Raw genomic sequence first — 14,673 nt, 5'->3', positions numbered from 1 at the left:
AGTGTTCCTTCCGTCCTTTTTTTGGGTATAGAAACAGAATCAGGAATCATTAACTTCAAAAGCTATCACTGCTTATCAATGCCACATCAACCATATCAACAGTTTTCCTTTTCTTGAAATTTATGATGAAAAGTTTACCAGTTTACCATGCCATCATTTACCACTGATTTTTGGGGCTCCAGGAAGAGTACTGTGGAATTAGCTGCAACCCGCCTTTCTGTTATCTTTTTTTTTTTTTTTCCCTGCATAATAATATTTCGGCAGGTTAGTGGTGAAGTGAGAGAGTTAAAATTTGAGTAAAGAAATACATGTCAGTGGATACTTAATCTAATAACTGTAGAAAAAGTTGTGAAAGCCAGAAATATTCCAGTAATTGACCAGGCTTTTAGGCCTGGGATCTCACACAAGATCTTTGGGGCTTAACGTTGAAAAAGTTCGAGGAGGGGTGGGAACAGGATAGTAAATTAAAAAAATATATATTATGGCACTAGGGAAACTTGAGTATTAGGCAGCCAGATAGATATCTGCTTTGAACTCTACCGACGATGTTTAGTATGAAATTCAGATATAACAATTTTATGGTTTTAACCCTAAATCTTTCATCGAAGACATGCAAGTTTCTCTTTCTGTCCAGTTTTGGAATGATCTACTTCATAACAACACTTCCTCCGGGGTCCAAGATATCCTACTTTCCTGTGATTCTTCTATAATTTTAAAGGAATTCTTTGTTCCTGACACTTATGTGAAATACTGGGGTTTATAAGAGAAGGAAGGGTTGGAAATAATGTTTGTTGTATGCATACTCTGTCAGGCTCTACATTTATTAACTCTTGTAATCCTAGGGACACCCCTTGAATATATTATCCCCTCTTCATAGATGAGAATTACAGGCTAGCTCTATCACACTTGAAGCTAATTAGGGAGTTAAGACAATGCACCTACATCCGTATAAAATGAAACAAATGTTTACAGTGTCAGAGCCAAGATTAGGTGGTAAAGGTGGCCCAGTGAAGCAAAAACTAGCATTTGCGGGGACCACAGGCACACTATCGTGTGCCTGTTTCTACAAATGAACTTCCCAACGTGGCCACAGGCTTGCATCCCTAGGAGTGAAACCTTGGGGGTGTGAATCCACCAAAGATTCGTGTGTATGAGGAGGTCGGGGAGGACAAGCTGGACTGTCCTCGTGGAAAGCCGCATCTGCGTGCCCTCGGTGCTCTTCATTTAAGGAAGTTGGCTGGGGGAGGGGGCTTGCCCTGCGGCTGCGTCCTGCTCCCACCCCCCCCCGCCGCTCCCCCCTCCCCCCCCAGCCTCTGCTGCCGCTAAACCCCGGAGAGCGGAGCGTGCACGTTGAGATTCCTCGGCGGGCCTGGCAGCGGCTGCTGGGCATGCTCAGTGGGCAGGACCCGTTAGAGTGGCGAGTAAGGAAGCGTTGGCTCTTCTCTGGGTCTGCCTTCCCCGGTTCAGGCCCCGGCCCTGGGCTTTTGTGTGAGCGGAGCTGTAGCCGCCGCTGCCTCCTCGCGGGGCCGCCTGACCCCAGATGCCGTCTGGCCTGTCCGGTTTCCGCCGTTAACCTCGCCGCGCGGCTGGAGGAGGAGCGGGGCGGGGCCCGCGGGCCGGCGGCCGGGCGGGCAGGAGGGCCCTGCTGGGGGTGGGGGTGGGGGTGGGTGCGGGGAGTCCCGCGGGGGGTGGGGGGAGGGGGCGGGCGCGGAGTCACGGGGGTGGGGTCACCGGCGGTGGCTCGGGGAGGCCAGCTGGGAGGGGAGGGGGCCGTGGGGGCGGCTCGGCGGAACCAGCCGCGGCTGGGGAGCAGCGGCGAGTCCGGGGGCCGGGGCCAGGGCTTTCCGGGCTTCGGTGAAGCCGCCGCGGGCCCCATCTTCCGGCGGTGGCCGGAGTTCGTGGTGATTGTTGCTGCCGCCGCCACCGCCCCGGCTGCCATCTCCTCCTCCTGGGCCGCCGCCTCCTCCTCTTCCTCCTCCTCCTGGGCCGGGCTGATCCCCTCCCCGCTGCCGCCTCCTCCTGGGCTGGGCCCGCGGTGTCTCGTCCCCTCGCGGAGCCGCTCCTGCCGCCGCCGCCGCCGCCTCCTCATTCATCCTCGTGCACCATAGGCGGCACAGGCACCAAGATGTCCAACCGAGTGGTCTGCCGGGAAGCCAGTCACGCCGGGAGCTGGTACACAGCCTCAGGTAGGGCCCCAGGCCGGCCGGCCCGTCAGCCCGCCGCCGCCGCCTGGCCCCGCGCCCGGCCGGCCGAGGTCCGCGGCCCGGCCCCGCGCGGCGGCGGGAGGGACGAGGGCGCGGACGGCCGCCTGCCGCGGACCGCGTGGGGAGGGAGCGGCCCGGAGGCCGACCTCGCCGCCTCCCCCACCCGGGTGGCATCCCGCCGGGCAGCCCGCGGCCGGCCGCCCTCTCGCTCACCCCGGAGTTGGGCGAGAGGGAGAGTCGCCGCCTTGGCAGCATGCGCCCTCCCTCGGGACCAGGCTCGAGGCAAGAATGTGCTCCCGGTGCTCCCGGACCCGAGCCTACTTGTCGCCTCCTCCGGCTCCCGGGAAGCGGGCGGCCGAGCGCTGCCACCCCCGGGAGGACGGTTTGCCCGGCGCCCGAGCCCCGCTTCCCCCACCCGGAGCCGAGGGAGGGACGCGCGTTCCAGTGCTCGCGGTTGCTCCCCGCCGGCGGTCCGAGAGGCGCCCGCGACCCGGGCAGTTCTCGGTCTGGCAGTGTGCACGGCCGATTCTGCTCACCCGTCTCCTGCGAGGAAGTCTTCTCCCTCTTCCGCTGGCAGTTTAGGAAAGAGGCAGCGTTCCCCTCACCTTTAAGGTGCTCAGCTGTCTGGAAAGGAGTGCAGGGTAGTACTTTTTCCCGTTGCGAGACTGGAGATAAGGTCTCCGCCTGTGAGATCTGTTGCAGGAGGGCCTTTTCTGGGATTTGCAGCTCCTGTATGCTGGGGGTAGGGTAGAAGTATTGCCAAGCAGTGGCTTGGGGTGGCCTCCCAGCTCTTTTGTCAGTGTTTTCATTGTTACTGTCATTCACGGAAAGGGGCAGCTGGAGATGGCATCAGCACTTTTGCTCGGCAGCCTCACCAGTCTCTAGTCGCTCAACACCAAGCAGGTGCTGGAACTACCTAACGAATTAGATTAGGGTCTGAGCGAATTTAGCCTTCTGTCGACACTGTCTACAAACATTTTAGAGCTCTTTATGTAAGAAAGCCTAGGGACTTTCCCTTTAATAAACGTTTTGTTAGGACGACTGTTTTCTGGGATTACTTTCAGGAGTCACATTTCTGGTAAGTTAACAAAGAAAGTTCTACTGTGATTCCTAATAGTTTTCAGTCATTTGGTATTGGCTTATCAATAACTGGACCTAACTTTAATGTGGATCGCATCATGCTTCCTTTTGCAAATAGTTGGGTTGGGTAGTGACATGGTTTGTGAGACAACAAAGATTTGGAAGAAAATTCATTTCTCTGAAGTTGCTAAACGGGCTCATAAATACATGCACTTTCCTGACTTACTGAAGATGTGCTATGTTAAGAAGACACAAAAGAATCATAATGATTGGATTTGCAAGCCTAACAGGTAGCTGTCGTTTTGTACTAAGCAAATGATATTTGGCTTTCCTTCATGGTCCTAAAGCACTTCATAAACATTTAATCAATTCCCACAGCCTGAGAATGTCAGTTAAGCTTTTCTTGTTCAACATATGGGGATGTGCCCAAGACTCTGTACTAGCCAGTGGCAGAACAGGAATTGAGAAATGGGAGACCCTGGCTCCTGGGCTTGTCCTCCATTAAGTGCATTATTAATATTCAATTTATCAATGCATAATTGTCTTTTCTGGGTTACAAGTCACTAAGCTGCTTCCTTCAATGTGTTTTGAAGGGTTAGAAAGTCTCAGTTTTCACTTTCATGGCCATCTTTTGATTTATTTCTTTTAGTTTTGTTTTCTATATCTTTCTAGAAGTGTTTTATACTTTTTTATGTAGTTTGCCTTGAAATTTGGGCAAATGATTCTGGAGGAATTTTTATAGATTCTTGAATATTCTTAGGGTAGTAAAATAAGACATGGTTCACACTTTGGACTTGAAAAGACGTCTTCAGTAATGTTCTCAATTATAAGAAGAAACCTTTAATTCAGCTCAAAACATTCTCTGATTACAGCTATTTATTAGTAGTGAATGAAAATGAACTATTTTCTTTTTCTTTTTTTTTTTTTGGTGTAAGCACAGTTTTTTTTTTTTTTTACAGTGTTTTATTAGTTTCAGGTGTACAGTATAGTGATTCAACAATTCCTAAAATGGACTATTTTCTTAAAAATTTGAAATGCAATCTTATTTCCCTAAATTCTCAATGAAATCAATAATGCCATTTTGATAATGTGAATTGTTATAGAGAATGTTATTGTTAAAAAAATTCAAAGCAAGTGTGGCGTGTGTGTGTGTGTGTGTCTATATGTGTGATTTTAAACTTAAGTAATAATAAAGGGTGAATTTAAAGCAATGTAGTTGTAAAAGGTTATTTTGTATTTTAAAAAATAAGTGAAGTAAAAATAGGTAAGTAAACTTTGACTTGGTCTAGTAACTTATTTAACATTATTCCAGTGTACCTACGTTGATAACATTGACCACTGGAAAAATTTTACTTGTGTTATTGTTTCCCTTAGTGAACTAGCCCTAAAAACTTGAGTAATAGGAGAGACAGATGTGATTGTGAATTGTCATTCTATCCTTCCTACAGCATTCAGATCATGTGCATAGAATTAAAGTATTTGGTTACTGTTATAAGTAAGGGTGAAATCACATTTGTTTCAGTTACATAGCTAGCTCAGGAAAAAAAAAGTGTGTGTGTGTGTGTGTGTGTAAGTATATATGTTACGTATATATACACATGTAGGTCTTCACGTTTATTTATCTCTTGTTATATGCTAGATCTTTTGATAGAAGTATAAATTATTCCCTGTTCTCAAAGAATTTACAGTTTATTTGAAATAAGTCATAAGACAGCAAATAAATTTTGAATAAATTGAGATAGTGTTTTTAGGAGTTCTGAGGATTATGGAATCACTTCAGGGTAGGATTTGAATTGTGCTTTGAAGGAATGGTATTTAGGTAGGTTAGAGAGGAGAAAAGAACATTGGGGAACACCACAACATACAGAGGCAAATAATGTAAGTAGGTCAGTTTAATAAGAATGGAAGGTTCAGACTGGGGTATAGTTCTTGAGCCTGGACTAGTAGGTTGGTGCTAGAGAGTATGGATGCCTATGAGTGCTATGCATCGTAGTGATTTGACTTATTCAGTAGGCAGTCAGGACCAAGGGAGAAGTTTCTGAGTATGGAACTAATACGGGAGTAGCATTTTAATCTCCTAGGAAGGTTAATCCTCACTTCTTTACCTGTGTATAGCAGGGATCAGCAAACTATGCCCACAGCCCAGATCCAGCCTGCGGCCTTTATCTTGGTCAAGTCTACTAGCTAAGAACGGTTTTTAATTTTCAAAGGGTTTAAAAAACAAGCATAAACCAAGAAGTGCAGTAGAAACTGCCTGTGGCCCATAAAGCCTAAAATATTTGTTATTTGGCCCTTTACAGAAAAATATGCTGACCTCTAGCATAGGTTAGTGGTTCTCAAAGTGTGATCTCTAGACGAGCAGCATAATGTATCTGTACTCTGTATTTTCTCTATATTTATTATAGCTTTTATTTCATTTCAGGCTCTTACTATCTTCTGTGAAGACAGTTATAACTGCCTCCTAACCAGCCGCCTTTCTGCCAGCCTTATCCTCCTTTAGTTCATCCTCTACATCGCTCCCTGAATAATCTGTCTGACCACATAATTCCTTTGCATAAATCTCACTGACCCATCTTGCCTGTTGGAAAAGGTCTGAGTTTCTTCATGACTTGGCATCCTCCTATCTCTTTGGCCAACTCCTTTTTACCCCATCCCAGTCCTTGTTTTTACCATGTAGCCGCTGCAGTTGTTTCTTTAAATACACTGTGCTTTTACTCAAGCTGTTTGCTCTGTTGAAATGCACTTTGCCTGGATAATTCCTACTCTTTTAAAGACTCAGGTGTTCATACCTCCACGAAGGCTGTCCTGATGCCTGACCTCTCCCAGGCTGTTTTCGCTGTTCCTTTGTACTTCATCATGTTCTGTGCGTATCTCTGTACATTCATTTGGTTATCTGTATGTGTGGTTGTCGTCTTTTTTTTTTTTTTAAGATTTATTTATTTATTTTAGAGAGAGAAAGAGGGAGACAGTGTGCGTGTGAGTGAGGCGAAGGGCAGAGGGAGAGAATCTCAAGCAGACTCCCTGCTCATGACCCATGAAATCATGACCTGAACCGAAACCAAGAGTTAGATGCTTAACTGACCGAACCATCCAGGTGCCCCCCCTGTATGTGTGGTCTTCTATAAGGTTAGGAACTCCTTGAGGCTAGGAACAATGTCTTGCTCATTTTGTGTACCTTAAGTACTCAGCACAGATTTTGTACATAGTAGGTATTCAATAAGTATTTGAGTGAATGAATGTTAAAGTGCTTGGCATAAAGTAAATATGAACAAAGATATTGATTGTTTCAATCCTAAAGAGCAGTGGCGGTGATAAAGGACCATTGCTAGTTAAATCTCTGAGTATAATATGGGTGAAGAATGTTGCTGGTGGGAAAGGATTAGAAATCCTGAATCACCAGTTGGGACCCCATTTTATCTAAGATTTTTAAAGAAGTGTGACATTCATATAGAGAAGTGTACAACTGGATGAATTTTCACAAAACAAGCACATTTATGTAATCAGCACGCAGCTCAAGAAACATATCAGTACTGGAATCCCCAACCCTTACTGTGTTCCTTGTATTCTAACAGTAGAAAAGTTTTGTCTGTTTTTGAACTCTACATGAAATAGAATTATAAAGTATATCTGAATTTAAGCTGCTTCTGCACAGCATTACAATTATGAGATTAACACTTATTGTGTTGTAGTTTGTTTCTTCTCATTGCTGTATTCTGTTATGTGAATATACCATAGCTTATCCATTCTACTGTTGGTGGACATTTGGTTGTTTTGTCGAAAGGAACATATTTATGTATGTATGTATGTAGGCTCCATACTCAGTGTGGGCGTGGAGCCCAATGCAGGGCTTGAACTCATGACCCTGAGATCCAGACCTGAGCTGAGATCAAGAGTCAGATGCTTAACCGACTGAGCCGCCCAGGTGCCCCTGCAATGAACATTTTTGTACTTTTTTTGGGGGGAACATGTGTATGCATTTTTTTTTTTTAAGATTTTTTATTTATTCATTTGAGACACAGAGATAGAGAGAGGGAGCATGAGCAGGGGGAGAGGCAGAGGCAGAGGGAGAAGCAGGCTCCCCGCTGAGCCAGGAGCCCATGTGGGGCTCGATCCCAGGACCCTGGGATCATGACCTGAGCTGAAGGCAGACGCTTAACGATCTGAGCCACCCAGGCGCCCCCATGTATATTCATTTTTATTGGTTTTATGCCTTAGAGTGGAATTATTAAGTCATGGTTATGGTATGTTCATTTTTAATAGATTCTGCTAAAGTTTTGGAAAGTGGTTTTTACAAATTTACACTCCTACCACCAGTGTACGAGAGTTCTAGTTGTTCTACGTCTTTGTCAGCACTTATTATTGTCAGTCTTTTTATTTTTAGTTATTCTGGACTGGTGTGTAATGGTATTGCATTATAGTTTTAATTTTATATTCCTGATGACTAATGAGGTTGAGTATCTTTTCATATTAGGGACCCCATATTATTGGCCATTTGGATTTCTGGTTTTGTGAAGTATCTGTCAAGCCTTTTGCCCTTTTTCTATTAGGATGTTTACTTTTTTCATACTGATTTGTAGTTCTTTACATATTTTGGTTATAGTCTTATTGGGTATATGCATTGCAGGTATATTCTACTCTGTAGCTAGCTCTTCCAGGATCTTGGTGTTTTGGTGAATCAAAGTGCTTAATCTTAAAGAAGTCCTGTTTATCAATTGGTTAGTGCTTTTTTGTTTCCATTTATGAAATCTCTGCCTGTATCAATGTCATGAAGTTACTTTTCAATGTTTTCTTTTAAAAGCTCTCTTTACCTCTCATATTTAGATCAAGAATTCATTTAGTTGATAGCTGTATGTGTATGGAGTAGGTACATTACATAAATTTTTTTGTTGAACTAAATGTAGATACAGAAAAAGTATACAAGTCAAGTGTACAGTTTGATAAATATTCACAAATTTAACATACTCTAACCTGCCCTTTAGATCCAGAAATAGAACATTTTCAGCATCCCAGAAGAATACATTACATTTTAATGTTTTTGAAATTGGTATATCTAAGTTATCTATTTGTATCCAAGCATGTATTTAATGTGGGGACTCCTCCCCCCAAAAATGGTTGTTATATTGGTGGTACATCTTATAATTACTGGTGTCCTAGAATTGAGGAAATATATCAAAGTCAAATGATTTCAAAGAGCATTCTTGAAATGTTTCTATGATCTGTGTCTTAATTGCACTTTTACTTTTTGAGTTGTTTTCATTCATTTTGCCATATTTCTAAACATTTAATAAAATATATCACGGTTCTGTAGTTGGAAAACCACAATTGTTTTATTTTTGTGATATGTGCCTTGAGTTTTGAGTGTCAAAATACATCCTGGTGTGTGAGAAATTGAAAAACTGACTAATAAAAATGTTCTTTGAAGAAAAGAGATTATATAATATTTAGTTTTAAAATTAACATTTTTAGGGGCGCCTGGGTGGCTCAGTCGGTTAAGCATCTGCCTTCAGCTCAGGTCATGATCCTGGGGTCCTGGGATTGAGCCCCACATTGGGCTCCCTGCTCTGCGGGAAGCCTGCTTCTCCCTCTCCCCTTGCTTGTGTTCCCTCTCTCGCTGTATCTCTCTCTGTCAAGTAAATAAATAAAATCTTTAAAAAAAAATAAATAAAATTAACATTTTTAGGTTACTAATACGGTGTTTTGTATGCTGATTTTTCTTTGCATTTCATCCTGCTGTTTTACTTGGAGAAAGGCAACACAAAGGAAGAACAAATTTAATAGGCAAACTGTTGAGATTATTGCTTGATTACCTCTGGCTGTTTCTCACTTTCCTTCTTTTTTTCTCATATAATTTCCAAATCAAAATCATCTTCTTTCCTAATTCCATGGTGTAGTTTGTATATATCTGTTTTTGGATTTTTGTCCATTTGAAAGACCAAGATGAATAACGAAAATGTCCTTCATTAAGCTTATTCCATAGGTACATTACATATATTTGTATATAAGCTGTAATCCTCAAAAGGATACTGCAAGGTTGGTATTATCTCCATTTATGGATGTGGAAACAATGACTCAGAGAGGTGGAATAACTTGTTTAAGGTGTAGTAAGTAAGTGGAAGAGTCGACTCCAAGGAGCCAGTCTGACTCCAGAGAGGTATGGTGAGATATACTCTCCCAAACCTTGAACTTCTCTGTTCCATCTCAGGTTTTTCTCAAACTTTTGACATTTAACGCACACTTGTATATAATTTATGGTTTATAAAGCATTTTCTCATGTATTTTTGACTTTCACAATAATCCTGTGATTAGGTATAGGATAGGTAAGGCAGCCCGGGCTTTAATCCACCCCCTCCTTGCTATCTTATTGATGAGAAACTAAGACTTGGAGGAGGCTAAAATTGCCTGAGTCATGCTACTGGTAAATGGTGAGCTACGATTTGAACATAGGACTTCCGGCTGAAGTCTGCTTTTTTTTTTTTTTTTGAAGATTTTATTTATTTATTTGATAGAGACAAAGCAAGAGAAGGAACACAAGTAGGGGGAGAAGCAGGCTTCCTGCTGAGCAGGGAGCCTAATCCCGGGCTCGATCCCAGGACCCTGGGATCACGACCTGAGCCGGAGGCAGATGCTTAACAACTGAGCCACCCAGGCATCCCTGAAGTCTACTGTTTTTTCTATTTGTAGTGATGCTGGAGTAAGAGAGAAGAATTATTTGGAATCAGTAAGCATCTCTATAATTGTTAAGTAAATATCTTAGATTATAAAATAATAAAACTGTGACTAAAAACACTTATGAATATTGAATATTATTCATAGAATATAAATACTGACAAAGGATTTTTTTTTTTTTTTTTAATTACGCTAGTCCCAGGATTTGATTTGGGCCTAGCAAAACTTTTTTTTTTAAGATTTTATTTATTTATTAGAGAGAGAGAGAGAGAGCGAGCAGAGCATGAGTAGAAGGGGGGCAGGGCAGGGGGAGAAGCAGACCCCCTCAGAGTGGGGAGCCTGATGCTGGGCTCAATCCCAGGACTCTGAGATCATGACCTGAGCCGAAGGCAGATGCTTAACTGACTGAACCACCCAGGCGCCCCGGGCCTGGCAAAACTTGACACTTCTGGAGAGGCTTTATTTAACATTCAGTGATTCAGTATTGAATAAACTGAGTTCTCTGTGAAACGTACTGCTCTAAGGACTAGTTTTGTAGCAGGAGATGAAACAGACAAAAATCTCTAGAGTGTATGTTCTATTTGGAGGAGACAGACAATAAATAAGGTAAATAAGTAAAATATATAGTATGTTAGATACAGGAAAGTGCTGGGGAGAATTATAAAGCAAATAAAGCAGAGCTTGCTGGTGTGTAAAGAATTTTTAAGGGTGGGAGAGAAGTTTGCAATTTTTAAATAACATTGAAATTTTAAGTAACATTAAATAACTTCACTTGAATGACGTTTGAGTGAGGACTTGAAGTAGATGAGAGAGTGAGCCTTGCATTCTAGATGATTTTAGGGGCCAAGATAATTTTAGGCTGAGGGTACTGCAAGTTCAAAGGTCCTGCGGCTAAAGCAGGCTTGTAGTGTTTGAGGAACAGTGAGGAGTCCTTTGCAACTGGTATGAAGTGACCTGGGACAAAGTAGTGTGATATGAGGTTAAAAGTACAAAAAGAAAAAAAAAAAAGTAAACGGCTGGAGCAGAGGCACAGAGGTGTTGTGGTCAGATAATGAAGACCATTGTAAGGACTTTCTTGAGCAGCTTTTGGAAGGTTTTGAGAAGTTGATGACATGATCTAATTTAGATTTACTAGAATCACTTGACTGCTATTTTGGGACTTGGGGAGTGGTGAAGGCGGTGGCAAGGGCAGAACTAGAGAGACCAGTTGAGAGGAAAGCAGTAGTCAAGTGAGAGATGATAAAGGCTTGGACTGAGTAATAGCAGTGGAGGTGGGTAAGAAGTGGTTGGTTACTGGATAGAGTTTGAAGGTAGAGATGAAAGGATTTGCTGCCGTACTTGAAAGTGGGGTGTGAGAGAAAGACAGGAGTCATGGATATTTCTTAAGGTTTATCCCTTAGCAATTGCGATAATGGAGTTGCTACCATCTGAGGTAGGGAGGACTTAGAAAAATATTGGGGGAGGCAGGTTAGGAAGTCAATTTGGATTGTTAAATTTTAAGGTGTTTACTATACAATCACGTGGGTACATGGGCCTAGCCTGGAGTTTAGGGGAGAGGCCTAGACTGGAGATGTAAAATTGGGAATTACCATTATATAGGTGGATGGTTTTAAAGCCAAGTACCTGGGTGAAATCACCACTAGAATGAGAATAGCTGGAAAAAAGCTCATGACCTGAGCCTTAAAACATTTCCAACCTGAAGAGGTTGGGGAGATGAGGGAGATGATGTAAGGAAGACAGATTAAGCATCTCATTAGGTAGAGAATAAGATATCGTGGGAGCCAGGTAAAGAAAATGCTTAAAGACATCTCAGCACAGTTTATATAGATTTGCCTGGGTGTTTTTTCTTTGACATACACATTTAAGTCTGGTCTAAGCTGCTCTGGTCTTCGACGTCTTTTATGGTTACCAGAGCTTCCTAACTGATTGCCTGGTTTCCATTCGTTCTTTACACAGCAGAGAGAGGGAGATCTTTTATTTTTTTAAATTTTTAATTAATTTATTTTTTAAATTAACATATAATGTATTATTTGTTTCAGGGATATAGGTCTGTGATTCATCAGTCTTACACAATTCACAGCGCTCAACACAACACATACCCTCCCCAATGTCCCTCACCCAGCCACCCCATCCCTCCCACCCCCCACCACTCCAGCAACCCTCAGTTTGTTTCCTGAGATTAAGAGTCTCTTACAGTTTGTCTCCCTCCCTGGTTTCATCTTGTTTCATTTTTTGAGAGGGAAATCTTTTAAATACGTGAAGGAGATAATATTCTTTTCTCAAAACTCTCCCCTCATACTTAAAATCACATTCAGAATTCTTCCTGAGGTTTAGAAGGTCTTTCATGCTCTGACCTCCGCTGCTTAACTTTCTGATTTCATCTCCTACCACTTACCCTTTATGCTGTTCCAGCTGTTCTGGCCCCCTTACTGTTTCCCAAATATGTCAAGCTTATTCCTGCCTTAGGACTTCTGCAGGTACTTCATAAGATTGGCTAGTTCTGGCTGAGTAGCCAAGGAAAGGATCTTTTTATTGATCCCCTTATTTTGCTAGTTAAAACTAGGAGGAGAAATAGGAAGAGGTGAAAATGGGTGGGATAGCTTTTCCCAAAGTGTTCTGAGAAACAGTAGTCCCTGGAGATGCCTTTGCAGAAAGGCTTTATGGTCAAATAAGTTTAGGAAATGTTGCATCTGTTTTTCTCCCTTGGGCCTAGACAACTAACAATAGACTTGTTTTATGGCTCATTACATGGTCTGTCTTGGTGAATGTTCTGTGTTCATTTGAAAATAATGTACGTTTTCTGTAGTTGTCGGGTGGAATGCTTTCTAAATGTTAATTAGGTTAAGTTGGGTTATTGTATTTAAATCTTTTATATTCCTATTGATTTTCCTTATTATTTATGTTAATTCCTGAGAGCAGTGTTGAAATTTCCAACTATAATTCTGGATTTGTGTATTGTTTCTTTTAGTTTTGTTGATTTGTTGTTTCATGTATTTTGAATCTCTGTTATTTGATGTACATGTCTGAGGTTGTTTCTCGAATTGACTGTTATTATGTATGTTCCTCTTTATATCTTGTTCTGAAGTGTTTCTTGTTTTATATTAGTAAAGCCAGGCCAGCTTTCTCCTGGTTAATGTTTGCATGGTACATGCTTTTCCATCTGGGTCAGGGGTCACTGAAACTACCTTCAGGTTTGATGATTCCTTAGAAGGACTCATAGAACTCAGAAAAGCTGTTATATTTACAGGTATGGTTTATTACAGAGAAAGGATGCAGATTAAAATCGGAGAAAGGAAAAGGTGCATACAGTGGAGTACCAGAGAAAACAAGTGTAAGGGTCCAGTTGTCCCCTCATTGGAGTTACTCTGACAGTGTTTAATTCTCTCCTCAGTGATGCATGACAACAAGAATGAAGTCCTGCCAGCCAGGGAAGCTCACCTGGGCCTTGGTATCCAGGGTTTTTATTGGGCGGGGTGGCGGGGGGTTGTCAGTCTTTTAGGCATGGAGCAAGGTTGTGACTTACCTCAACTAATCAGTCTCCAGCCCTCCTGTCTTTTGCAGTGCCACAGTGTGGCCCAGGGTACCAGGAAAACAAAAACAGGCATTTACCATAAATCATATTATTAGTGTGAACTATCTAGCAAGGCCTTAGGTATACAAAGACACCTTTTTTATTGTGGTAAAATATACATAGCATAAAATTTTCTGTCATACCAATTTCTAAGTCTACACTTCTGTGGCATTAAGTACATTCATATAATTTGCAACTATGACCAACATCCATCTCTGGTACGTTTCCCCAACTGAGAGTCTGTACCCATTAAATCCTAACTCCCCATTGACTCCTCTCCTCATCTCCTGGCAACCACTATTCTACTTTCTTTATCTATGAATTTGCCTATCCTTGTGTCTCAGTTAAGTGGACTCATATAACGTTTGTCCTTTTTGTCTCACTTACTTCACTTAGCATGTTTTCAAGGTTAATTCATATTGTAGCATGTATCAGAATTTTATTTCTTTTTAAGGCTGAATAATATCCATTGGGGACGCCTGGGTGGCTCAGTTGGTTAAGCGGTTGCCTTCGGCTCAGGTCATGATCCTGGAGTCCCGGGATTGAGTCCCGCATCGGGCTCCCTGCTCAGCGGGGAGTCTGCTGCTCCCTCTGACCCTCCCTCCTCTCATGTGCTCTTTCTCTCTCATTCTCTCTCTCAAATAAATAAATAAAATCTTTAAAAAAAATACCCATTGTATGTCTATACCATATTTTGTTCGTTCATTCATCTATTGATGGACAGTTGGGTTGTTTGTACCTTTTGGCTTTGTGAATAGTACTGCTATGAATGTTGGTGTACAAGTATCTGCTTGAGTCCCTGCTTTCAGTTGTTTTGGGTATCTATCTACGAGTGGAATTGCTGGGTTATATGGTAATTCCATGTTTAACTCTTTGAGGAATTAGCAAACTGATATCCACAGCAGCTTCACTATTCTACATTCCTACCAGCAATACATAAGGATTCTACTTCCTTTACATCCTTGTGGACACTTTTTTCCTTTTTTTTTTTTTTTTGATAATAGCCATCCTAATCAGTATGAAGTTGTATCATTATGGTTTTAATTTGTATTTCTCTAATGACTAATGATTTTTTTAAAGGTTTTGTTATTTATTTGAGAGAGGAGAGAGTACACGTGAGCACAAGGGAGGGGAGAGGGGGAGAGAGAGAGA

The 14,673-nt window shown here is 42.3% G+C and overlaps 1 protein-coding gene across 2 annotated transcripts in view; it reads left to right on the top strand.

Annotated features, from left to right (window-relative positions):
- The first annotated feature begins 1,347 nt into the window (after positions 1 to 1,347).
- The window catches only part of MEMO1 (mediator of cell motility 1), a 119,668-nt gene continuing 106,342 nt past the window's right edge, over positions 1,348 to 14,673 (top strand). The window contains exons 1-2 of one of the 2 annotated variants that reach the window (XM_032410241.1): positions 1,348 to 1,421; positions 2,109 to 2,186. In XM_032410241.1, the coding sequence (XP_032266132.1) occupies positions 2,126 to 2,186 (61 nt within the window). In that variant the 5' untranslated portion in view covers positions 1,348 to 1,421; positions 2,109 to 2,125. Of the gene's footprint in view, positions 1,422 to 1,966; positions 2,187 to 14,673 lie in introns of those variants that run through there. The other variant, XM_032410240.1, reaches the window with a different exon arrangement.

The sequence above is a fragment of the Phoca vitulina genome, unplaced genomic scaffold (assembly GCF_004348235.1).
Source record: "Phoca vitulina isolate PV1807 unplaced genomic scaffold, GSC_HSeal_1.0 scaffold12, whole genome shotgun sequence".
NCBI lineage: Eukaryota > Metazoa > Chordata > Mammalia > Carnivora > Phocidae > Phoca > Phoca vitulina.
Note: the sequence above shows the minus strand (reverse complement) of the source record. Positions and strands in the feature narration are given on the sequence as shown.